The sequence below is a fragment of the Lissotriton helveticus genome, chromosome 8, assembly GCF_964261635.1.
Source record: "Lissotriton helveticus chromosome 8, aLisHel1.1, whole genome shotgun sequence".
Lineage (NCBI taxonomy): Eukaryota > Metazoa > Chordata > Amphibia > Caudata > Salamandridae > Lissotriton > Lissotriton helveticus.
This window is the reverse complement of record NC_136069.1, coordinates 1,328,947,776-1,328,973,154: the sequence shown is the minus strand read 5'-3', so window position 1 is coordinate 1,328,973,154 and position 25,379 is coordinate 1,328,947,776. Positions and strand designations below refer to the sequence as shown.

The following is a 25,379-nucleotide window of genomic DNA, read 5'->3' as shown; positions in this document are numbered from 1 at the left end:
CTGAGAAGCGCTCCACCATCGGAGCTGCTGCCGTCGCATCGTGGATGTCACCGCTGTAGTTGTCGCATAGCGCAGAAGCTCATCGTGGGAGAAGAGTGTCGAAGTTGGAGCTGTTGCGTCGCATCGCTGAATAAGGGTGTCGCCGCTGCAGTCCATGCATCGAACCGAGAACTTCTCTCATCCCCAAAGAAGCGCGCCGCATCTGGAAGATCTTCACGTCTTTATTTCTTTGTACTTAAACGTTGCCGCATTTCCCTCGCTGCGACAGTGCTTGCTGTGGAAGCGCAACACAACCTAAAGTACATTGATGCAAAGTGTCGCATCTTAAGAACTGAACTTAACTAAGCTAAATCTACCATCTTAAAGTAACAGTATTGTGTATTTTTGTCGTTTATGGTCTTGTGGCAACTCTATATAAAGTATACTTATTTTTGATATAAAAACCTTGTGTGGTGTCCATTTGTAGTGTTATCACTTGGTTACTGTATGTGGTCACAAATGTTTTATACATTGCCTCTGAGATAAGCCTATCTGCTTGTGCCAAGCTACCAAGGGGGTGTGCAGGGGTTATTTTAGGAGTGTAATCCCCTTATCTTGACTAGAGGCAAGGGTCCCCGAATCTAACATTGGTGGTCAGCGGTGAGGATTCTGGACTTGCATTTGTGACTCATGTACAGTGATTGGTGAACACTACTTAGTGAGTGCAGACCAGAACGCGATCACATACTTTTTTGGTAGATTACTTTTTGGATTTCCTATTTTTGAAAGATGCCTGATTCAGTTGTAGAGAGAGCAGAATCCATAGCCTCTGTTGATCTTGAATGGGAAGAAGAGAAATTGGAAATCTACAAAGTCGCACACCTTAAGTACTTCTGCAAAAAGTTCAATGTTTCCACTGCTGGATTAAAAAAAGAAGGAAGAGTTCTACAAGGCGCTGGGTAGAAGCAAGGAAAACCCCTGAGATTGAGAAGGATGACCTGGCAGTTGTGCAACAGTACGAGCCATTGGGCTCAAGAGGAAGGAAAATACCTTTCCCTGCAGGTAGCGTCTCTTCTGGCGAAAGTCTGTCTCCAGAAGAGCTGGAGAACAGAGAGAGATCAAGAAGGTATGAAATGGAGATGACCAAGTTCAAGGTGAATAGGCAACTGGAAATAGAAAATAGGAGGTTGGATATAGAGGAAAAGAAAATACAGTTTGAGCATGAAAAAGTTTTGAGGAGTTGGAGTTTAAAACCAAAAGTTTGGAGGTTACTCCCTCTGTTGGCAGCGTACCGTCAGTGTCTGTGGAGAGTAGAGTGTATATTCCCAAAGATGTGGTGAACGAGTTTTACAAAAATGATGATATTGGCCAGTGGTTCAGAGCCTATGAGGTAGCCATGTCTTCACACCGGGTCCCTGAGAGAGATTGGGGAGCAGGGTTGTGGGGAAGGTTCCTTAGTGAGGGGCGGGACACACTGTTAGACTTGCCTTCTGAAGTCCACAATTCATACACCCACATGAAAGATGCATTGATGTCTAGATATGGTTTGACCCCTAAACTCTATAGGGAGCTTGCTGAGGAGGCGGACCGCTGGGTGAGCACCCGGGTCCACAAGGGTCACATGGGAGGCTCAGCCAAAGGTGGGCAGGGTCCCCAGCAGAAGAGTGGGGGGACAAGGGTAAACAAAAGGAGTTCCGCAAAGGGCCCCAAAGTAGTCCCCAAGGGAACCAAAGGAAAGGTTCCCAACCTCCCCCTGAGAGAAAGCAAGGGGCCCGACAGGTGCTCCTGTTCCTCAGGGGCCCCTGAAATGTTACAAGTGTGGTGACCTGGGTCATAAGGCGAATGATACCAGGTGCCTCCTGTTTGGTAAACCTGCACCCACTGGTGCTCCGCCCCGGCAGATGGCTAATGTAGCCTTGGGGGAGGAGATTGATGTCCAAGGTGGGTGGGGTCCTGCACAGATGACCCTTGTCTCTTTAGGAGACTGTGAGATGGTCTCAGAAGCTCAGCTGCCCAAGAACACTAAGAAATATGGGCAGTGGGTGACCATCAATGGCCAAAGGGCGGAGGCTCTTAGAGATACAGGAGCCAGTGTGACAGCTGTCAGATGTCACCTGGTGTCTCAAGAGCAGATTGTCCCTCATGCATTGTGCCAAGTTGTTGCCGCCGACAACACAGAGAGCCTATGTCCGATGGCTTAGTTTCCCTTTGAGTGGGAGGGGCTCTCTGGTACTCTTCAGGTAGCTGTGAGGCCCGCCATGCCTGTTGTCTGTTTGTTGGGGAACGATTTGGAGAGCTCCCCTTGGGAAAAGGTGGAGAAGACTACTCATTTGAAGATGGTTGGGCTGCCTGACTGGGTGTGCGTGATCACCCGGTCAATGTCAGCCAGTAGGGGTTCTCAAGAGGACCTGGAGCCTAAGAGGGAAGCCCAGGAACCTGCCTTAGAGAGAAGTGGCAAGGGCGTGGGAAACCGGCCCCCGAAGTTCCCACGGCCCAGGAGGAGGTAGACCCTGAGGGGAATGCCCTGGAGGCTACCGGGGAACAAGTTGCTGAACTGGGGGACCTGCCTGAGCTGACCCATTGGCAGCAAGAAGGAGGCCCCTCCAGGGAAGAATTCTACAGGGAGCAGAGAGAATGCCCTTCTCGTGAGGGCTTGCAGCAACAGGCTGCAAGCCAGGCGACAGGTGATCAATCAGGATCACACTTGATTTACTTGGAGAATGGTCCCTGTATTGTGAGTCTAAGGTTGCTGAGCCTGGGTCAGCCCGTGTGCTGGTGGTACCCCAGAATTTCAGAGCCTTCCTACTGGGGCTGGCTCATGATGTAGCATTAGCAGGACATTTGGGGCAGAACAAGACCTTTGAAAGGCTTGTCACCCACTTTCATTGGCCCCAAATGCGCAAGAGTTCAAACACTCATTGCAGGACTTGTCAGACTTGCCAGGTGAGTGAGTGGAAAGAGTGGAAGGAAGCACGAGGCTCCTCTCCAGCCATTCCCTGTGGTCAGTACCCCCTTTGAGCGGGTGGGGATTGACATTGTGGGGCGACTGGACCCCAAGACAGCCATGGGCAACAGGTTCATCCTGGTCTTGGTGGACCATGCCACCCGGTACCCGGAAGCCATACCTCTGAGGACAGTGACGGCCCCCGTGGTGGAACGAACACTGATGTGAATTTTCTCCCGAGTGGGTTTCCTCGCGAGGTAGTGTCTGACAGGGGCACCAACTTCATTTCCAAGTATATGAAGTCCCTGTGGCAGGAGTGCGGTGTAACTTACAAGTTCACCACTCCTTACCACCCCCAAGACAATGGGTTGGTTGAAAGGTTTAACCGAACCCTAAAGGGAATGATAATGGGTCTTGAGGAACTTATTAGACGTAAGTGGGTCGTCCTATTACCGTGCCTACTCTTTGCATAGCGGGAGGTGCCACAGACATCTCTAGGTTTCAGTCCCTTTGAGCTTCTCTATGGACACCCAGTCAGAGGACCTCTGAGTCTGGTCAAAGAAGGCTGGGAGCAATCTCCCAGGAAACCTCCCCAGGATGTATATGGCTACATGCTGGCCTTCAGGAACCAGACTAGGCGTTTCAGGCAACTCGCTGAGGTGAATCTGGAAGCCAGCCAGGAGGAGATGAAGCGATGGTATAACCAGAATGCTACTCTGGTAGAGCTTCAACCTGGACAGAAAGTGTGGGTCATGGCCCCAGTGGAACCCTGTGCGCTCCAAGATAAGTGGACTGGACCTTTTGAGGTTGTGGAGCGCAAGAGTCCATTTACCTACTTGGTGGACTTGCAGTCTCCTAGGAACCCCTTGATGGTCCTACATGTCAACCGCCTTAAGCCCCACTTAGAAAGGTCTGAAGTGGGCATGCTCTTGGCAACAGATGCTGGGATGGAGGAGGAGACTGAGCCTATTCCTGACCTCTTGTCAGCCTCAGAGCAAGATGGGTCAGTGGATGGTGTTAACCTCTCTTCCACCCTGACCCATGAGCAACAGAATGACTGCCGCCAGTTGCTGGGACAGTTTTCTGATCTGTTCTCCCTGGTTCCTGGTGTCACAGATTGGTGCGTCCATGATGTGGACACAAGAGACAGCTTACCTGTGAAGCATAAAACTTAGAGGGTAACTGACAGGGTGAGGGCTTGCATCAAAGTTGAAGTCCCAAAGATGCTTGCACTAGGGGTGATTGAGTCATCTAGCAGTCCTTGGGTCAGCCCTCTGGTCTTGGTCCCAAAGGCTGAAGCTCCGGGTGCCACACCCGAACTCCGGTTCTGTGTGGACTACAAAGGGCTCAATTCAGTCACGAAGGCTGACGTGCACCCCATCCCAAAAGCTGATGAGCTCATAGATCGGCTAGGGGCTGCACGGTACCTCAGCACGTTTGACTTAACGTCTGGGTACTGGCAGATCGCCTTGACTGATGGGGCAAAGGAGAGGTCAGCATTCTCCACACCAGAAGGGCATTTCTAGTTCCGTGTTATGCCCTTTGGGATGAAGAATGCCCCTGCCACCTTTCAGAGGTTGGTCAACCAGGTGTTGGTTGGACTGGATGAGTTCATTGCCGCCTACCTGGATGACATTGCAGTTTTCAGTGCCAGTTAGGAGGAGCATCTGCTCCACCTCTGGAAAGTGTTGATGGCGCTGCGGAAGGCAAGCCTCACGATCAAGGCGAGTAAGTGTCAGATTGGGCAGGGTTCCGTGGGGTACTTGGGACACCAAGTTGGGAGCGGCTAGGTGGCGCCCCTACAACCCAAGATTGAAACCATCCTGGCTTGGGAGCCACCAAAACCCCAGACAGAGGTGAGGGCCTTTTTAGGACTCACAGGGTTTTACAGGAGGTTTGTCAAGGGGTATGGCAACATTGGTGCACTCTTGACATAGCTGACTTCCAGGAAGCAGCCCAAGAAAGTGATTTGGACTGACACCTGTTAGAAAGCTTTTGAGGCCCTGAAAGCTGCCAATGACTCCTGGCACCCAACGTCTCAAGAGAGTTTATCGTTCAAACAGACGCTTCAGAGCATGGTGTGGGGGCTGTTCTGTCACAGATGAATGAGGAGGGCCTAGATCAACCTGTAGCCTTCATTAGTAGGCGGTTACTTCCACGGGAACAGAGATGGAGTGATATTGTTCGTGAGGCATTTGCTGTGGTCTGGGCACTGAAGAAGCTGAGACCAGACCTGTTTGGGACTCACTTCGGGGTTAAGACAGACCACAGGCCCCTCAGATGTTTGATGCAAATGAGGGGTGAGAATCCAAAGCTGTTGAGGTGGTCTATTTCCCTACAGGGTATGGACTTTACCGTGGAAAACCGGCCTGGTTTAGAACATGCCAACGCTTATGGTATGTCCAGATTTTTCCGCCATAGCGATGAAAACTCCCAGGAGTTAGGGTAGTTCTCCCCACATTTCAGCTGGAGGGGACACGTGTTAGACGGGGCACCATTGGCGTGGGTCTCCCTTCCATTTTTGCTGTTGCCTCATGTATTTTTGCTGGTATTGCGGGAGAGGTTTGGCGCCACGGCCAGGTTGACTGACGCTGGAATCTGGGGATCACAGTTCAATCCCTGGCTCTGGCGGCAGTTTAGCCCAGCACCATGTGACTCTGGGCAATAGCTTGCTTAATCTTCCTGACGGCCCCCAGCGCCTAGAGACCCTTATAGGTGAGTGTTCGTGCTTTACAAATGTGGATTATTATTATTATTAGATGCTTTGGGCACTGTGCCACTGCTTTCCAGTGCCACAGTGCAAGTGCTCCCTATTGTAAATTCATGTATTAATCAGTGTTTCCATGTTTGGCTATTTGGTTTACTTGTCAGACCCTAGTGCAGTGCACTGAGTGTGCCCAGGGCGTGCAAATCCAAATGCTGCTGGTGGGCCTGCAGCACTGGTTGTGCCACCCACAGAAGCAGCCTTGTAAAATGTGTCTAAGGTCTGCCATTGCAGAGCCTGCATGCATTCTGGTACTGTCATGCTGACTGGGCAAGTGCACCCACTTGCCCGTCCCTAAACCTTCCCTTTTCTTCATATCAGTCACCCCTATGGTAGGCCCAAGGGCAGGGCGCATTGTAAGTATAAGGTAGGACAAGCCCTGATGTATGTGGCATGTCCTAATAGTAAATTACAGTCATTATTGTTTTTCACTATTGCAAGGCTACCTGTTCTCCATAGGCCAGAATGGGCTGTTAGAATTATTACATTTTATAATCCTAACTGACTCAGAGAACATGGTAGATATTCGAGTTTAGTATGCCTGAGCTCAAAATGATAAAATACATATTTTAGTGAAGTTGGTTTTAACATTCTGTGTTTGCAAAAACCACCTTTAGAAAGTAGGTATTTGCTTGTCTAACCTTTCAAGCCTGCCTCTGCTAGGTTGTGTATTCCTTTGTCTGGTTTTGTGAGTGACAGGGCTGGGGGATCTCAAGATACAGGATGAGTCAGCCCAGTGGTGAATAGAGAGATCTGCATCTAGATGGGAGGGAGGAGTTGCTCGTGAACCTTGAATAGGGCAGTGCCTGCCTTCCACAATGCTGGCTCCACCTCCTGGGAAGCGTCTGACGTTTCTGCCCTGCACACTGAAAGAAGAGAAGGAGTCCTGTAAACAAAGTGCTACAGGACTGTACTTGCCTTCCACAATGCTGGCTCCACCTCCTGTGGGGTGTCTGATGTGCCTGCCCTGCTCTGTGAAAGGAAAGGAGAAGTCTGGTAAACAGAGTGTTTCAGAACTGGTTTGGACTGGGCAAAGGCCCCTCTCCCCTCAGAGAACAAAGGATTTTGGGGTATAAATATTGGGACCCTGATCCCATGAAATTAGATCACTTTGGACTACAAGAAGAAACCTTTACTGAGGAGAAGAACCGGAGGAAACTGAGGAGAGACTATTCCCAAGCTGAAGTTCTGCTTGGGGCATTGGCCTGCAGTGGTTGCCTTACTGCCAAAGGAAGGAGAAAGGAACTTTGTGTACTTTACTTTCAACTTGTGATGGATCTCCAAGGGCTTGGAAAAGAGCTTGCCTCTTGCTGAAGTCTCAGGGACAACAGACTTCACCCCCCAGCTCCCCAGAGTTCTTTGGAAGTGCCTGCTGCTGTTTTGGGCCTTCTGAGGAACTGCATGTCGCAAGGAGCTGGAAGCGCGACTCACCGAGGAAGAAGCGTGGCGCCGTCGCTGTGCCTGCCGTCGCAACTCCGAAGGAGGGTGTCGCCGCTGGAACTGTCGCATTGCACCGCATCGAGAGAAGTGTCCCGCAACGAAGAGGAAGCGTGTCGCCGTCGCTGCCGCTACCGTCGCAACTCCTAAGGAGGGTGTCGCTTCTGTAACTGTCGCATTGCACCGCATCGAGAGAAGTGTCTCGCAATGAGGTCGGAGCGTGTCGCCGTCGCTGTGCCTGCCGTCGCAACTCCGAAGGAGGGTGTCACCGCTGGAACTGTCGCACTGCACCGCATCGAAGAAAAGCTCCTCGCATCCCCGAGAAGCACGCCGCCGTCGAGAGCTCCTGCCGTCGCATCGTGTATGTCGTCGCTGTAGTTGTAGCATTGCGCGGAAGCTTCATGCATCGTGGGTGAAGAGTGTCGCAGTTGGAGCTTTTGCCGTCGCATCGCTGAATAAGGGTGTCGCTGCTGCAGTCCACGCATTGTACCGAGAACTTCTCGCATCCCCGGAGAAGCGTGCAGCATCTGGAAGATCTTCACATCTTTATTTCTTTGTACTTGAACTTTGCCGTATTTCCCTCGCTGCGAAATTGCTTGTCGTGGAAGCGCAACGCAACCTAAGGTACATTGACGCAAAGTGTCGCATCTTAAGAACTGAACTTAACTAAGCTAAATCTACCATCTTAAAGTAACAGTATTGTGTATTTTTGTCGTTTATGGTCTTGTGTTAACTCTATATAAAGTATACTTATTTTTTATATAAAAACTTTGTGTGGTGTCCATTTGTAGTGTTGTCACTGGGTTACTGTATGTGGTCACAAATGCTTTACACACTGCCTCTGAGATAAGCCTGTCTGTTCGTGCCAAGCTACCAAGGGGGTGAACAGGGTTATTTTAGAAGTGTAATCCCTTATCCTGACTAGAGGCAAGGGTCCCTATTTGTCACAAGTACCTCCCTGTGCCAACTAGAGACCCCCAAATCTAACAAGCAGGAACAGTCTACCCACAACCTCCTCAGCTGCAGAGTTGATCCAACTGGATGGCCTACCCAGTTCTTGCAGAAGTACTTACAAAGCGCCACCAAGCTTCCTGTGGAGATGCCTTCTCTTGTGATTGGTGATGGAGGTGGATGTTGAAGACCAGTGAGCATGCAAGAATGTTTAAGCGAATACCTGTTGGCCATCCATCTGTCCGTCTGTTTCTTTACATTGCACATAGAGTGTTGGATTCGCTTCGAAGCGCAAATGTATATGCCTCTTTAACAAGCCATAAGCCTGCATTTATCCATTGCAGATACTGGAACATATAAAAAAATTGATGTAGCTAGGGGACAACATAGAGCTGGGTCCAGAAAAGGCCAATGGAATGGTGGTTAGTGGAGGAGAGTGGGGGGAGTGCTTCCCTGGCTTGGCTGCAGAAGCAAACAGAGCTGGGAGTTTCCTTATTGGGGGAGGGGTATGAAGTGGAGGGATCGGGGCTGCTGTAGTGCTCCTTGAATTGTCTGCAGAATCATGTAGGTGTTAGCTGTTGATGAAATATGCAAGAATAATAAGAGACCTAAGTGCTATTTGAAGCAAATGATAGAATTTGGTGCTTACAATGTGCAGCAATTTGCATCTTTTCTTGCTAATTATTCAATTCCACCTAAAATGTGAAATGAACGTGAACTTCAGTATCTCCTATATCTTGGACAATTGAAAGCTACATGTGATTGCGACATACCCACCTGCTTGGCCTGGAAAAGTATAATAGGAAAATGTACACTGCTTGCTTTGAAGATTCCATACTGGTCTCCCAATAAAACTTCACTGTCCATTACAATTCAGATTTCGCTTAGCATTGTGCCCAGCCCACAAAGGAAAATCATTTATTTTTGTATGTGTTTGTTTTGATCCTACTAGAATTCTTTGGGGCATGTTACCATTTACTGTTATTAGGCAATGGATATAATTTCTTATTCCAAAGTTATGCAAATATTTTGAAATATGTCTATGCTTTAGGAAGGCAGCTACCAAAAAGTATTTTACATTTTGAGTCTTTTAGACATTTAACATCACATCACGCTTTGGCTTGCCCTAGACCCAGTAAGTTAAACAGGTATTGGCAAATCCAATAGCTCTGGTGTTGGTGGGCATTTTTGTGCGTTGCCAATGCTTGTTTGTTTTGTTATGGTTTTTGTAAAATGTTATTGTTGAAGGAGCTGCCTGGATGCTGACAATACAATTTACAACAGTTACCTAAAGCAAAAAAAGTTTTTGGATCTCAAAAAGCACACATTGGCATTGAAGGGAACTACTTTGTGTGTGCATGCGTTCCTTGTATATGAGCAGAATTCTGTCGCTAACAGTGAAGTTAGCCAGTGGCCGAAGTGGGCTGACCCACTGCCCCATGATGCAGGTTGTAGTGGGTGGAAGATGCATGTCAATGGCGCAATAACAGACCAAAGGATGAAGAGGCTGGCTGAAAGCCACTCATAACTAATTATGTTAAAAGTATGCGTAAGTTTAGAAAAATCAAAAAGGTGCTGGCTAACACCAGACCTAAAAATGCCCTCCTTGCTGTTTTGCCAAACAAATGTAAACTACTTGACAAATAAAGGAGCAGTGACCTTCTGACGTTTGTCTTGAAACACACACCAATGGCTGCGAAAAAAACAAAAGGAATGCGCTTCAGTGGACATCACTAACATTCATTGCCTGGCCGAGCTCTCTCTAGGATCTCTGGGGGTGCTGGAGTCCCAGCTGCACCTCTGCTTCCAGCGTCACTGGGTTCTTGAGTACAGTGCCTACTTACCAAGAACAATTGCATACAGTGGATCAGCTGGAGATAAAATATACGTGAGGCTTTTGATTCTGAGAAGGTGCTTTTACCCCTGACGGAAGGCCCCTACCATCTTAACCTTAGAACCGAGGGGCAAATTACCAACAAGTAGCGATATTTATCGCTAAATAAGCTTAGCGACGATTTTGTTTATCGCTGCCTATCGCTGGATATGTTAGCGGAGAAAACATGCTATTAGCAACGTTTTTCTCCATTGTGCTAAAATATCCAGCGATAGCGGCGAAATGCGTGAATATCGCTGAGAATACAGCGACATTCATGCATTAGTGACGAAATGCTCTTAGCCATGTTATCCACCTCCCATTGGATAACATGGCTAAGAACTGGTCTGGGCAGGTGTTAGTATTTGGAGATATTCGCGCTTAGCGCGAATATTTCCAACGCTACGCCTGCCTTGCTAATAGGCGATAGCGACGTTAGCGACTGCTTTCAGTGGCTAACTGGTTGGGTACACCCACTTTGCATGTCATTAGCGATACACATCGCTGACATGCAAAGCGGGCCCCAAACCGCTCGCTATCGCCTAAGAGCTGTCGCTAACATCAGTTAGCGACAGCTTGCTAATAGGGTGATAGAATTATCGCCGCTTAGCGGCCGAAAACGGCCGCTAAATCGGCTATAATTGCCTATCGCCCCCCTTGGTAATATGCCCCCGAATGTGTGATTGCTGTCTCTCCCCACATCACCAGTAGTTAGAAGGTTTGGATAATGTACGTTTACTATACTCCTGTAACAGCTGCTCTTGTGCCTCCAAAATGCTACTATTAAGTAAAATATTCCTCTCTTGGCATTGTTTCTTTTTACTGTTACAGAGGATTTCACACCAATTCAGCGCAGACCTCCCCCACCACCAACAATAGTAAGGAAGTTTCCACCCTACCACGGCTTTGGCTCTGAAGAGGATTCCCTCTGCTCGTGCTTGAGTGTGGTCCCCAAACCACCCCAGAAAGACTTCAGAAAGTTCATGGAGAAAGACAGGTATGTTCAGCAGGAGCAGTTTCAAGTACCACACTAAACCCAGAACAGGCCTGCTGGTCACCAGGAATGGGAACCTAAGGAAATATTTCTAGAGTCAACATGGGTGCTGATTGCTTGGTTCATCTCATATTTTCCTCTTATGATCAATTTGGACAAATGACAGACATATTGCTTTTGAAGTGGGTGACTTTGCCAAATGAATAGTGCATGGAATGCCCCTTCATTGGAGACAGATGAGCCAGCACTCAGAGGGCCCACCACTTGACTGTACACAGTTTTTTCTCAGCTACAGTGGTGGACAGCTAAATATGCAATTGAGAGCATGCTGGGCTACTTTGGGGGTGGCTCAGCTAATTGTTGGGGTGGTGGAGCATGTTCCCTAATCACAAGAGACTTAGGGGGCATACGTACAAGCCCCTATCGCCACCACAGTGACATTGTGGTGGCAATAGGGGCTGCGCCTTATGTACAAGGCAGCGTTAAGCCACTTAACGTGGCTTAATGCTTCCTTGTACATAAGGCCCCCTTTCATGTTACGGACAGCGTAAAAGGGGTGGGCAGTGGGTGTTACGGTGAGCATTCATTTTGACACTGCCCCCTATGTATAAGAGTGGCGTTCATAGGAGGCAGCGCCAAAATTAAGACCAGGTAAAAACTGGTTTTAAGGTGGTGAAACGAGGAGAAAGGCATTATTTGTGCAGCACACATGGAAAAAGCAAAATGCCATTGTTTGTTTATGTACACGACGGGGTCCCTTCCTGTACATAAACAAACTTTTCAATTTCAATTTTGTCACTTTAATGTGTGCTGCATGAAGCAGCATGCATTAAAAGTGACAGAATGGCATTTCTAGGATTGTTTATGTTCAAGAAGGTACACCTTCCTACACATAAACAATCCTCCCCTGCACACAGATACACTTGCAATCTATTATGTTATGTTATGTTATGTTACAGGCATTTGTATCGTGCACGGCTACTCATGAGTGTCCCGGCGAGGGAGCCAAATAAAAAACTGTGGGGAACTATGCGTCACTGCCGATTAAATAAACAGTAGAGTTTTTAATCTCTTCCTAAACAAACGGGGGTCATGAGTATTCCGTAACTCAAATGAAAGGGATTTCCAAGCTTTGGCTGCCTTAAAAGATAGAGAGCTCCCTCCAACTCTAATGAGCCGAAAGTGAGGGATCAATACCAGGCAATGTGAGGCCGAGCGGAGGTGTCTTCAGGGGGAATAGAAAGTAAACCGTTTCCTCGGGTACAGTGGACCAGATCCATGAAGGGCTGAATGGGCCAATGTGAGAGCCTTAAATTTGACTCTTTGAGCCACTGGAAGCCAGTGCAGATCATGCAAATGTTATTTTACGCTAGACCTGCTCGGGATGCCCATCAAAGCTCTGGCTGCTGCATTTTGTACTATTTGGAGTTTTTTGAGCTGGTATCCTGGTAGGCCTATATAAAGTGTGTTGGCATAGTCAAGGTGGCTGAGAATCAGAGCACGAGTGACCATCTCCTTAGCTGACCTGGGTAGTAATGGCAGGAACTTCCTAAGGGATTTCAGTGTGCAAAAACACCGACCTGCCAGTTTCTTTCTTTGCGTAGAGAACCAAAGATTCTCCTCAAACCAGACTCCCAAGTTCTTAACTGCCTGTCCCGTAAAACTGGGTAGAGGGTAATCTGGTGGCCAAAGAGCTTCCCTAAAATGCTGAGGAAAGGATCCATATAAGAGAACCTCTGACTTATCCTCATTACACTTTAGCTGAGCTGATGCAAGCCTTTTAAATACTGTTGTAAGACAGTCTTTAGCTTGAGTTGGGGAAGAGGAGCTGGGTATCATTCGCGTCAGCGATGATCTTAGCTCCCAGCTCCTCAGCAAGATAAATCAAGGGGGTGACATAAAAGTTCAAAAGTAGGGGGCTCAGAGTGGAACCCTGCAACATTCCAGTAGTCACCATTTGAGGGGCAGATGAAAAAAGGGGAAGTCACACTTGCTGTGATCTATCCTCCAAAAATGACTTGATCCAATTATTCCATGCTAGGCCCGCAACTCCACGATTTGCGAGGCGGGCTAGTAGCAGCAGGGAGTGAGGCACCGTATATCGCAGGCATCAGAGAGGTCTAATAAAATCAGAGCCACTCTCCCGCCCTATCCAAACACTCTCTGATAGCTTCAGTTATTTCCACAAGCTCATTTTCTGTACTATATGTAGTTCTGAACCCAGATTGAGCAGGATGGAGCGATCCAGAAGTTTCTACAAAATTAGCTAGCTGCTTAAAAACCGCTTTCTCACAAACCTTAGCCACGGCCGGGAGAAGGGAAATAGGGCGAAAGTTGGCAGAGTTAGCGGAGTCTAGCGAAGGTTTTTTAGGCTTCTGCAACAGCGGGCAACAGCCGAGCTAGACAGGGATCAGCTGGGGAGCCTGATTTCAGTGATTTCAGGATAATCAGTGGGTATTAAAGAGCGACAGCAGAGAATTCCATCAGGGAGAGAGACGAGCTGTGGGCAACCAGGCTAAAACCAGAGATGTTCAGTGGGAGTAGCCATTCCTGGTCAGAATTAGGTGGCCCAAAACTAGCTTGTATCACCTGGATTTTGTCGATAAAGAAACTAGAGAGTTTCTCACAGCATATAGCCGAAGAGGGTAGGGAAATATCCTCTGCGCAAGGGTTCACAAAACTTTGAATGATTGAGAAAATCTCCTTGGCATTATTTCTGGACTGGGCTATGCTTTCTGCATAATGCCGGCTTTTAGCCCAACGTATGGAGGCGTAGTATGCTTTCTGGGCCTTCCTAAGTGCTATTTTGGCAAGGGGCAGTAGGCCAATCTCCAGCTTCATTCAAATTTTTTACAATATCTTTTTTACCTGAAAACCAAGGCTTGGAGGGGGTGATTCTAACCCGCTTAGAGGAGCTGGCTGGGCTAGGTGTTCCACCACCTGCGAGATCCAACTCTTGAAGTTCTACACTGATCCACCCAGATTCGTGAAAGAAGGAGGGCGAGAGTCTAACAGAGCTAAGCTTAGGGCCAAAGGGTCAATTTTATGTGAAGGTCTCCCTTGAACGTGCCTACTTGGTACATAGGGCATCTATCTGAATGGTCCATGAGAATTCGATCAGAAAATGGTCTGACCAAGTTACTTGAAGGGGCTCTTTAATGCATAGAGGAAAATTGCAACAAACCAGATCTAAAGTATGCCCTCCCCGATGCGTGGTGGAATTAATCCATTGACTGAGTTGGGCAAGGGTCAGTGAATCACATATCTCCCTAGTGTCACTCGCCTCTGCACAATCCATATGGATATTAAAATCCCCAAGAAGTATAAAATTAGAAAATTGTAGCACCCGAGGGACAATAACTTCATCAAGGGCCTTCAAGAAAGCTCCTGTGGGGCCTGGGGGCCTATATACCACAGTGCCACCCAGCGTGAAATGAGGCAAGATAATAATAGAGAAGTCAAGAGCCTCTCCTTCTCCGATTCCTGTGGTCTCGTCACGCCGAAAGGTCCACTTGTCCCAGGGTGCCTGCGTTGGTGCTAAGTTGCTAAACTTAGCACCATCGCAGGAGGAAACGCAAAGCTGCACCACATTCTTGTAAATATGGTGCAGTCTTTCATTTCAGAAGTGGAGCAGTGAGGCGTTAAAACAGGAAGGCTAACGCCTCTCTCCTCCACTTCCTTGTACATATCCCCCTCAGGGTTTAGAGGTTGTGGGGAAGTTCTGCAAATTGATGGTTCTGCCGCAAACTTAATCTGAGACTTATTGTCAACAAGGTCCAATTGAAGCACATATTCACCTGAACTTCAGGATAGCTTAATATACAGTGGCCCCTGTGCTAGAACATTCTCACGTCCTTACGATACCTATAAAACTTTATTTTTGAAGTTAAACATTATATTACGACACATCAGTGAAAACCATACCCTCAATATTTGAAGACAATTTATAATCAGTACAATAAATATAATAATGAATTATGAGAAATAAATAATAATAAATAGCAAATCTATGGTAATCACACAAAAACCAGAACTATTATCTTTGTAATAATCAGATGTATACAGAACCAGCTTTCTAAAACAATTTTGTGAATGGGGAAAGGAGGGAAGGAATATGTGAGATAAAGAAACTAGGCCCAATACACAAAGCTAAACTTAGATCTGAATTTTAAGTTTAGACCTGAAGTTTAAGTTTAGACCTGAAGTTTAAGTTTAGACCAGAAGTCTAAGTTTAGACCTGAAGTCTAAGTTGTAGACCTTAAGTTTAACTCTAGACCTGAAGTCCAGCTAAAGACCTGAAGTCTAAGATTTGATTCCAGGTCTAAACTTAGGCTTCAAGCCTAAGGTTAGACTTCAGATCTAAACTTGGACTTCAGGTCTAAGTATACTCTGTGAATCGGGCCCACTATCATTGTAAGTGTAATTTAATAATTATTAACCGATGGGGGCGTGGCCAGCAGCATGGATGACTAGCCGCATCTGCGGGAGCTCTGATTGCCCGAAACGAATCCTGATGGTAATCCTGCTCTTTTAGCCACCATCAACGAACCAGCGTGTGTGCCAAGTGCTCCTGACACCTCAGCCCCACAGCAGAGGCCGTCCCAGTAGCGGATGCGGCGCCGAGAGGTGGGAAAGCAAGGCTGAAACAGGGATGGGCCACTGCCACCAAGATAGCTGACCGGGTACGGTGGTGACGCAGCTTTAGTTTGAGATGGCCGCCTGGAGCTCTCTGGGGGGCTGCGGATGTGCCGCAGAGAGGGGGCTGACAGCGGTCGGAACCCAGCGGAGACCCGTGGCTGAGAGACACTGAGGAGCCGATGGAGCAGTGGGGAGGACTCTGGGACTCCAAGCCAGCGAGGCATACTTGGTCGAGCCACGGCGGAGGGAGAGGCGTGAAGGAGTTGTGTCGCACAAACACGCAGTGGACAGAGCAGGGACGCCAGATTACCTGCATTGTAAAACAGAGCATGGCTCCTATATACATACACTATGGAATTGCCAACTAATTCTACAGGAACTGAACAATATACTTGAAATGCAAATTCTGTTAGACCCTAAGTATGTTCTTCTAGTCATCCACAGGGACGTAGACATTCCCAGATATAAGCTCTCGCTAAGTAATTTAGGACTCGTAGTGGCAAAGCGAGACATAGCCGGATATTGAGGAAGAGTGGAACTCCTCACCAGGAAAGAGTGGCGGGCCAGTAGGGACATCTACATGGAGGCATAAAAAACAGTACACAAAGCAAGGGGCTGCCCTAGAAAGTTCCGGAAAGTCTGGCAGCTGTGGCAGAGCTACTATAATTTAGAGATGGAGGAAGAGGAAATAGACACTATACAATCTACTATACGGCAACACGGCGGTGGCGGGTTTAGTACTCCAGAACCCATGAACACTTGAGAGGCCTAAGTCACATTTAGTTTGGGGGGAAAAGATAAGGATGCCATGAAGGGAAATTGAATGGCGCGAACTTTGTATCCATACCAATTATGATTGTTACTTATTGTACTACATGGATGATATGTGAGATATACCTGCTGACTATTCTGTTGTTTTTCCGAACAATAAATAAAAATAGTAAAAAGAATAATGATAATTATATAATTATTACCAATGAAGATCAAGAAACTAAGTTATTATAGGAAGATTTAATATAACAGTAACTAATATAATAGGTAATTATATAATCATGACAGAAAATTCAAGCATTTAAGGAGGTTTAACATTTTTAGATTTCAATAGCTTCCTATTATTAGAATGTTGACTGGCTTTTATTAAGAATTAGCGTGATAGGTTGTCATACTAAATCTCTATGGATGGAAATAAGTGGAGAGCTGTCAAGTGCTCTAGCGAAATTGTGGTTGTAGCACACTGCATACCACCAAGCCTTAAAGGAAATGTTGAGGCACATTTCCAATTGATAGAAATCTGCTGAAAGGCAATGGTTAACAAAAGGTCTACCAATTTATTATTAGTAAAGTTGAGTATAATTGTCTGCCAACTAGCTAAACTTTAGAGGTTATGCTAAAGGGAATGGAAAATTGAAAAAATATATTTTCATTTGATTCCAGACTGTATACCAAAAAAGTAAAGCATTTGGGCATAAAAATAACATATGCATCAAATCACTTTATTTGCAATCTCAAGACCAGCAGATAGCTTCAGCAGCATGGGAAATCTTTGACAATGAAAGGGAAGTAAAATGTAGCTTGTTATATGGAAACAAAATACTTGAGTCTGATTGGCCACCCTTGAGGTTTTATGAAGTTTGAGACATCATTCATTAGCGCCTTAGAGCCTGACATAGCAGATCTGCTGGCCATTAAAGGCCCGCTCCAGCGTTAAAGGCCCAAACCTAAGGCAACGGTCTTTAACAAGGGAGCAGGCCTTTAATGGCCAGTAGAAGCTGCCACGGAGGGCATTAAGGCTATTGGATCATTCCACCCCTGGAGGGCAGAATGTTTTAATTTGTAAAAACAAATACCTCTCAGAACCCGAGGTGATTTAAATCCCCTCGGGCTCCGAGAGGCCTTTGTTCACAGCAACAGCTGTGAAATGAAAAAAAAACATTGGAATGCTGCTCTCCAGGCTTCTCCCAGCCAGTAGAATGCCAGAGCACTCTGTTGTCTTAGATGGACTGCTCAACATTCCAATGTTCTAATATAGAGAAAAAATAACCATGTGTGACCTAACTCATTCTTTCAAAAGGACTCAAATTAGGTTTTTGCTCTTGAAGACCCGAAAGAAGATAGTAGATAAAGAAATACATTGTGAAAGGATATATTACAGTGAATTTTGTTTTTTTAATTGAGTAAAGGAGAAAGGTCATCAAATAAACCACTAATCCAAGATATAACTTTCTCTCCATATTATACCAAATGGGCTTCTGGAGGAAAGTACTATGGTGTAGGTGATTCTGAGAAGAATGTGGTGCTAGTATTTTAGCAACTTCTGAAAACTGGTTATGTTAAGTTAAGTGGGTGTGAGGAAAGAGAAATAAATTCCTGAAAACTAAAGGGATGAATGAAAGATCTTTATATATCTAATAAAAATAGTGAAAGGGGAGATGAACCCTTAATTATTCAAAAAGATGGTTATTGAAGATAGAAGGCCTTGTGATTTTCTTTAAAGTCAGGAAAATTGACACCACCTTTGCTTTTAATTCTTTTAAGTGTGAATAAACGTATATTGAACTTCTTTTTATTCAATGAGACCTTTAAAAGGATTGAATCAATTCTTCAGAAAAAATGTTTTAGGAATATGAACAGGGACCATGGAAACAGCATAAAGAATTATAAGGGCAGTCATCATTGTAATTAAATCTAAACAACCCGGGTGGGTGTGGCAGAGCCGGGGATCAAGATGGTGGCCTGACTCAGGAGCTCCGTAGCCCCCGGGAAACGATGTCCGCCTAACCTCGCACCACCACCATAAATTCAGCCCTGCTGCAGTGGAGTCCCGCTATGCCGGTGAGCTGGCTGGGTTGCAGATAATGCCCTGAGCTGCAGAGAATGCTGAGGTCTGAGGCGTGACGTGCCTGGGCCTGACGCGGCCCTCAGAGGCCCCGGGACTTGGGTGAGCCTGAGGGCGGGGTCCGAAACGCAAAGTGATGCCAAATGCCCATGAGACTGATAGAGATCGGGGGTCACCTGACCAATAATTTCACCATATAGTTTTCGGGCCCATAAATTTCAATTCCCCATATACATTAATCAGGTGACCTCACAAACCTACCATCAGCAACCCTGATTCCTTCTTTTTTTATTTCTAGTGTACCCGACTTACCAATCCACCGTTACGGGTACCTATGACCACAATGGATCAGGGAGCTAGCTGTGAAAAAAGTAGACAAAATACAAAACCCAACTTTAAAATACCTTTGATATTCATAAAATGACCACGGACAACTGAGAAGTTTTAAAGGTTTTATCTAGAAATCAGTTTCTGAGAGCATTAGGCTTACAGTTAAAAGGCAATTGATAATCAAGATAACAAAAAGAACATAACCATACAAGAAAAGTGTAAGGGCAATCATTTAAATTCTTGTAAATAGTGCGACAGACTTAAAACTGAAACTCAAGAATAGACATCAATGAGCAAACTTATTGCATGTACTAGAATTATACTATTGGGACATATTTCATGAAAATGAGTGGAAAATTAGGAATCCTATACATCTATCAGAAAGGTGAGAAGTGGAACACGCTATAATTCTAATATTATTACTTCAAGAATAGAATTCAGGAGAAACTATGAACCACATCTAAATTCATAGACAGTATGGAGAGAATTGTGCTCTAACAGGTAGGGTAACATAGGAACATGCTATGAAAAATGCAATGGTCATTCACATAGTAGATTGCGAAAAACATGGAAATTATAACATGTGCAAAGGTATGTCTTTATTGAAGCAAAGACAGAAAATAGAAAGGTGCAGTATAGAGTTCTCAGCCCTATCTATATATTTACCTAGAATGGTGTGAAAACCAACCCTGGCCACGGATCAGTCAAGGACAGGAAATACCCCAAGGAATAGCAGTCATCAATGGGACAGCAGGTGCAAAATGGACACCCCAGGACAGGACAGGAAACCCAGATTAGGATCAGGACAGGACAACCAAGGCACGACCAGCACCCGCAGTTCGGAAGCAACGCCTGCGCTCCACCCTCTCTGCAGCTATCAGTCAGAACCCCGATTGGGTTAGCGAACTCCCCAGCAAAGTGCTCCGCCAGCACTTAAGGTTTAGTAAAACCTTTAAAAGTCTATGGTCAATTTCAGACAGAGTGCTCCACAGCGCTGTGTAAATTCAGTCACCTATTGAGTGCGTTGGGTCAGTGACAGGTCAGCTATTCAGACAAGTCGGACCATTTCCCTAGCTGAACCTAGGCTAGATATACTGTTTTGGGTCAGTGTACCACCCCCAAATGTTGCAAAGTGTCAGAATCCACAATTTCGATTGGTCCCAAAGTAGGCTAGGTTAACACACCAATCAGAACAGACTACTGTAAGCCTAAATTTACATTCTAGGGATCCGCCTAGCAAGATTGGGGTTCCCACGAAAAGTTTCACAGAATACAATGAAGAATTACAATTGTTACAAATGAAGAACAAATTCTGCTCCATCCTCCTAGGTCAGAGGTGGCTTTCGCAGGAGCATCTTGACTGTGGCTGCCAGCTGGCTGAGTTCCACTGTTCAAGGACATTTCTCTCTGGCTGCGCGACATGCGCAGAAGGGACCTTCAAGATGGTTCTCGGTTTGGTCAGACCCCCCAAATTATCACGGTACATGAAAAGTAAGCGAAAACAAATTAAAACATAGAAATGAATGTATGTACTACATATCATGATCTTGTACTTATGGTTTACCACTATAAAAAAATATACTATGCAGTTATATATTAGTGCAATACACAATAACACGAGAACATCTGCACGAGCTTCACCATATTAATACATAAGCAGCCATCTTGTGGCTATTACGCATGCGCACCCTTTCCCTCCAGAATTACAACTACGTCACGTCACGTGAGTGCGACTAACGCATTCCAACCGGCGGCCATTTTAAGGACACAGATTAATCGTATTAGTAAAACACATAGGCAAGCATCACTAAGATACACGCGCATTCAAAAATAAAGGAAAATTAGTACAACAAACAAATTGGATTACCGGGTTATAACAGATTCGAGGTTCATGACTCAAGCAAGTCGCGAAATATGCGAAATCTTGCTCTATCAAGCTAAATGCTCGTACTGTGCTAATATACTGGGTGAGGTGCGCTGAGTTCTCCTGCCTGCCGTGACTGAGGAAGGTGGCTCACCATCCAGCGTTGTCTACACGGCGCCGCATGGGCCGCACTTTAGTGTGCATGGCTGCCTCCTGCTAGCACACTGTGCCACCGGCTGCACTATGAACACAGTGCCCATGTGCTCTGAAGGATAGCATTGCTTTTCAGCTGCCCAGTCCCTTGCTGAACCCCAATTCATTCCAATACTGTGGGCTACCACTCTGGGCAGGTTGCGCCGCATTGCTGTGAGATCCTGCATTCCCTGGACGGCGCGGAAGCTGGCAATCCCTGATCTCACACTCTTGCCCTGGTGGTGCCCATACCCTGTGGAGGCCTTGGTGCTCACACCTATTGTTACTTGGCTGCCTTGGTTGTGAGAGCAGCTCATCTTTACACCAGCACGCTTCACTGGAGGTCCCCTCCTTGCTTTGGGAGCTGATAATGTGTCGTAGTGACCCAAAGCAGCGCCAACTCATCTTCGAGGGGGGAAGACCCTTAAGAGAGAAGAGGCTGAGAATGCCACTGGAGAGGAATCGAGCCAACTAGAGGGCACCGCTGCCATCATGACCAAACTCCGCATAGGCTTTTAATCCATTGACACTCGCTTGGACACGTTAACTAGCCGATTGGATGACATCCATGGCCGCCTGGAAGCTCAGGACACATTGATCAGCGGCGTGGAACAACTCATTTCCGATTTGGAGGATGTGTAGCCCTTACTCCAAAAGCGTCTGGAAAGAACGGAGAACCTACTTAAACAGCTAGCTACCAAAACCGTCACTGGAATTGTAGAATACACGAATCCTGTTCCAATGGCTAAATGAGTAGTATCTGCCCTCGTAGACTTATTCGGGAGAGAAGTCTTCTCTACCTCATTTGCTGTTGAACGGGCCCATCAGACTCTGCTCCCCCGGTGCCGGGAGCCTCTTTGAGGATAATCATTGCCAGAATCCTCAACTACAGTGACCGTGATGTGGCCCTACGGATATTCAGAGAGCGTGGCACGCCTAATTATCAGGGCTCTAACATCGCCCTCTTCCCGGACTTCACACCATTAGTACAAGTAGCAAGCCATAAGCACACAAATGTGAAGCGAGCCCTCCAAAAGTCCAATGTCAAGTACGCCATGCTTTACCTAGCCAGACCCCGTATCCAACTTGGTAGCAAAGCCCAAATTTTTGACTCTCCTGAAGAAGCTGAGAAATTTTGGAAGAAGCACAAGCCTGTTGCGGCACTGAAGCTCCAAGATGACGGCATTGGCCCTGGTCCCTGACTGCCTGTTGCTACGCCATCTGGTGCTCTGTGCCTGAACCGGTTCTTGAGCGCTGCTAACTGCTTAGAACCTAGATACTCACTGATTGTGAAAATCACTAGATATCATATATATGACTAGATGTTGGGAGTTCTCTATAATGTCTATGCCAGCAGGGTTGATTGATAATAGTGAGACTGGCACTGGTCTGGTGGCAATCCCCAGTATCAACAATCCTACATTGCGAGGGCTCCATTGGAGAGTTGCCATGCCCCACAGGATGATTCCCTATTTTTCCCTATTCCACTTCCCCCCTCCTTGCCCTAGATTTTTGCTCTTTTGTCGGGATTCACCGGGTGCCTTGTTTTTGTGTATCCAACGGGGGTGGGAGTGGTGTGGGGTTGGGGGGATTCTTCCTATGACTGTATAAGTTATGTTCTTTGTTGGATTGGAGCGCCCTTTCTATTTGCAGTGGAAATTGCTTATATCGCAGACCTCTGGTTAATAATTTGAAACTACAGATGGCTAGATGACAGTTGACGGTAATAGTAGTTCCGGGCTCCACCTGAGGCGTCTCTCTTGGAACGTTAGGGGGCTGGCCAATCCCAAAAAAAAGCATACAGTTGTAGGCATATTTAGCTAGACACTCTACACAAATGGCCTTTCTGCAGGAAACTCACTAAACACCCCTCCCTGCGCATAGATTGGCATCCACTTGGGGCGAGAACCGCTTTTTCTCCTGCTACAGCTGATACTCAAGGGGAGTGTGCATCTTGGTGCACCGATCCATCCCCTTCCAGTCTGTAGAGGGGGGGGGGGTTTCTTTATCCCTTCTTTCCTCCCTTTACCTTTCCCTGCCGCTGCTGCCCCCGCGGCCCCTCCCCCCCCAGCACGACCGGCCCAATCCAGCTCCCCTCCCCGCTCCCGCCTCCCAGCTGTCCAGCCCTCCCCGACCCCTACTTAATGGCGCCCACTATGCGGCCGCTGCGCGGCCGCGGGCTGCGGGCGCGCCGCTGGTGCACCGAAGGCGCATCAAAGGCAAGCACGTCTGCGCCCGTCTGTGACCCGTCCGCGACCAGCACCAGGAACCCTGGACCTCCGCCCCGCCAACGCTACGACCCAGCAGCACTCCACGCACTCAACCCAGGCTGCAACAACAACTGCAAGCTAGCATCACCAGCCGACACCCATGGACCCTTCAGCTGTCACCGCTGCCGGCACACCTGCAGCACCGCCAAGAACACGGATCCAGCACAACCCGCCCACAGGAACACAACCGAACTGAAGACCCTGCAATGCATCCTCCTCAACGTCCGATCCCTCCACAAACACGCCACAGAAATCTGGGACCTCCTCGACAGCACAACCCCAGACGTAGCATTCTTCACCGAAACCTGGACCAACACCACCTCGGGACCGGACATCGCCATCGCCATCCCCCAAGGATACAAGATCTCCAGGAAGGACCGCCCCATCCACCCAGGAGGAGGAATCGCCATCGTCCACAAATCCAGCCTCCGCCTGAGCACACTCCCTGACGAGTCACAGAACTGATGGAACACCTTCACTTCAAGATACTGGCCAGCCCCACCGCCGCCCTTCGAGGAACCCTCATCTACCGACCCCCTGGACCCCGCGGACCCTTCGCCAACTCCATCACGGACATTATCTCCCCGCAGGCCATCGCATCCACCAACTACACCCTGCTGGGAGACCTCAACTTCCACCTCGACAATCAACTGGACCCCAACACCACATCCCTCCTGGACAACCTCCACAACATTGGACTCCGCCAGATCGTGACCGAGCCCACGCACTCAGCAGGACACACCCTCGACCCCCTCTTCACTACAGGAAACTCCATCACCTTCAGCCACACCACCGAACTCCCATGGACCGACCATCGTTGCGTCCACTTCACCTTCAGAACACCCACCATCCACAGACACCAGCACCTGCTTCCACAAAGAAACTGGACCAAAATCACCGATGACCAGCTCACCTCCTCACTCAACAACTCCACCCCAACCATCGCGGAAAACGACGACCCCAACACCGCAGCCTGAACCCTGCATAGATGGATCTCGGACAGCACCAACACCATAGTCCCCCTCAAGAAAAACAACAATACCCGTGCCAAGAAAGCCAGATGGTTTACCACCGAACTTCGAGAGTCCAGGCGCACATGCCGCCGCCTCGAAAAGGCCTGGAGAAACACCAAATCCACAGAAGCCCACAACAACTTCAGAGCCGCCACCAACGCCCACCATCAACTCATCAGAGAAACGAGGAAAAAAGCGATTGAAGACAGAATCTCCACCCACGCACACAACAGCAAGGAACTCTTCAGCATCATCAAGGAGTTCGCCCAACCCACCAGCGAGTCTACCGACATCCCTCCCTCACAAGACCTCTGCGACAAACTCAGCATCTTTTTCCACCACAAAATCAAGAGCATCTACGACAACTTCGACGAAGACAACCAACACACTGAACCCTCACCAACCACCCCCGACACCCGGAAACCAGCGATTGATGACTGGACAGCCCTCACCACCGAAGACACACTGAAGACAATGAAGTCAATCCACTCAGGGGCCCCCACGGACCCCTGCCCCCACCACATCTTCAACAGAGCCGCCAACACCATCGCACCCATGCTCCGCCAAACCATCAACCGCTCCCTGGCGACCGCCTCATTCCCCGACGACTGGAAACACGCCGAGGTCAACCCCCTCCTAAAGAAACCCTCAGCGGACCCCACCGACCTCAAAAACTACAGACCCATCTCCCTGCTCCCGTTCCCAGCGAAAGTCATCGAGAAAGCCATCAACAGCCAACTCGCCACATTCATTGAAGAACACAACATCCTCGACTCCTCCCAATCCGGCTCCAGAAAAAACCACAGTACGGAAACCGCCCTCCTCGCCGCAACAGACGACATCCGCACCTTACTGGACAAAGGAGAAACAGTAGCCCTCATCCTTCTCGACCTATCAGCGGCGTTCGACACAGTCTCCCACAGCACCCTAATACGCAGACTCTACGATGCAGGAATCCAGGACAAGGCCCTCGACTGGATCTGCTCCTTCCTCTCCAGCAGGACGCAGCGGGTCAGACTCCCCCCTTTCCTCTCGGACCCCACACCTATCACCTGCGGAGTCCCCCAGGGCTCCTCCCTTAGCCCGACGCTCTTCAACGTCTACATGGCTCCACTTGCCCCCATCGTCAGAACCTACGGACTCAACATCGTGTCATATGCAGACGACACCCAGCTCATCCTCTCCCTATCCAATGAGCCCAACACCGCCAGACGCAACTTTCGAGAAGGCATGGAAGCCGTCGCCAAATGGATGAAAAACAGCTGCCTACAACTAAACACCAACAAAACAGAAG

General features: G+C 47.8%; 1 protein-coding gene across 1 annotated transcript in view; it reads left to right on the top strand.

Moving 5' to 3' along the window:
• Positions 1-25,379, top strand: part of EFHC2 (EF-hand domain containing 2) — a 381,628-nt gene that overhangs the window by 208,384 nt on the left and 147,865 nt on the right. The window contains exon 8 of the mRNA XM_078656188.1: positions 10,780-10,945. Coding sequence (XP_078512314.1) covers positions 10,780-10,945 — 166 coding nt within the window. The remainder of the gene's footprint in view (positions 1-10,779; positions 10,946-25,379) is intronic.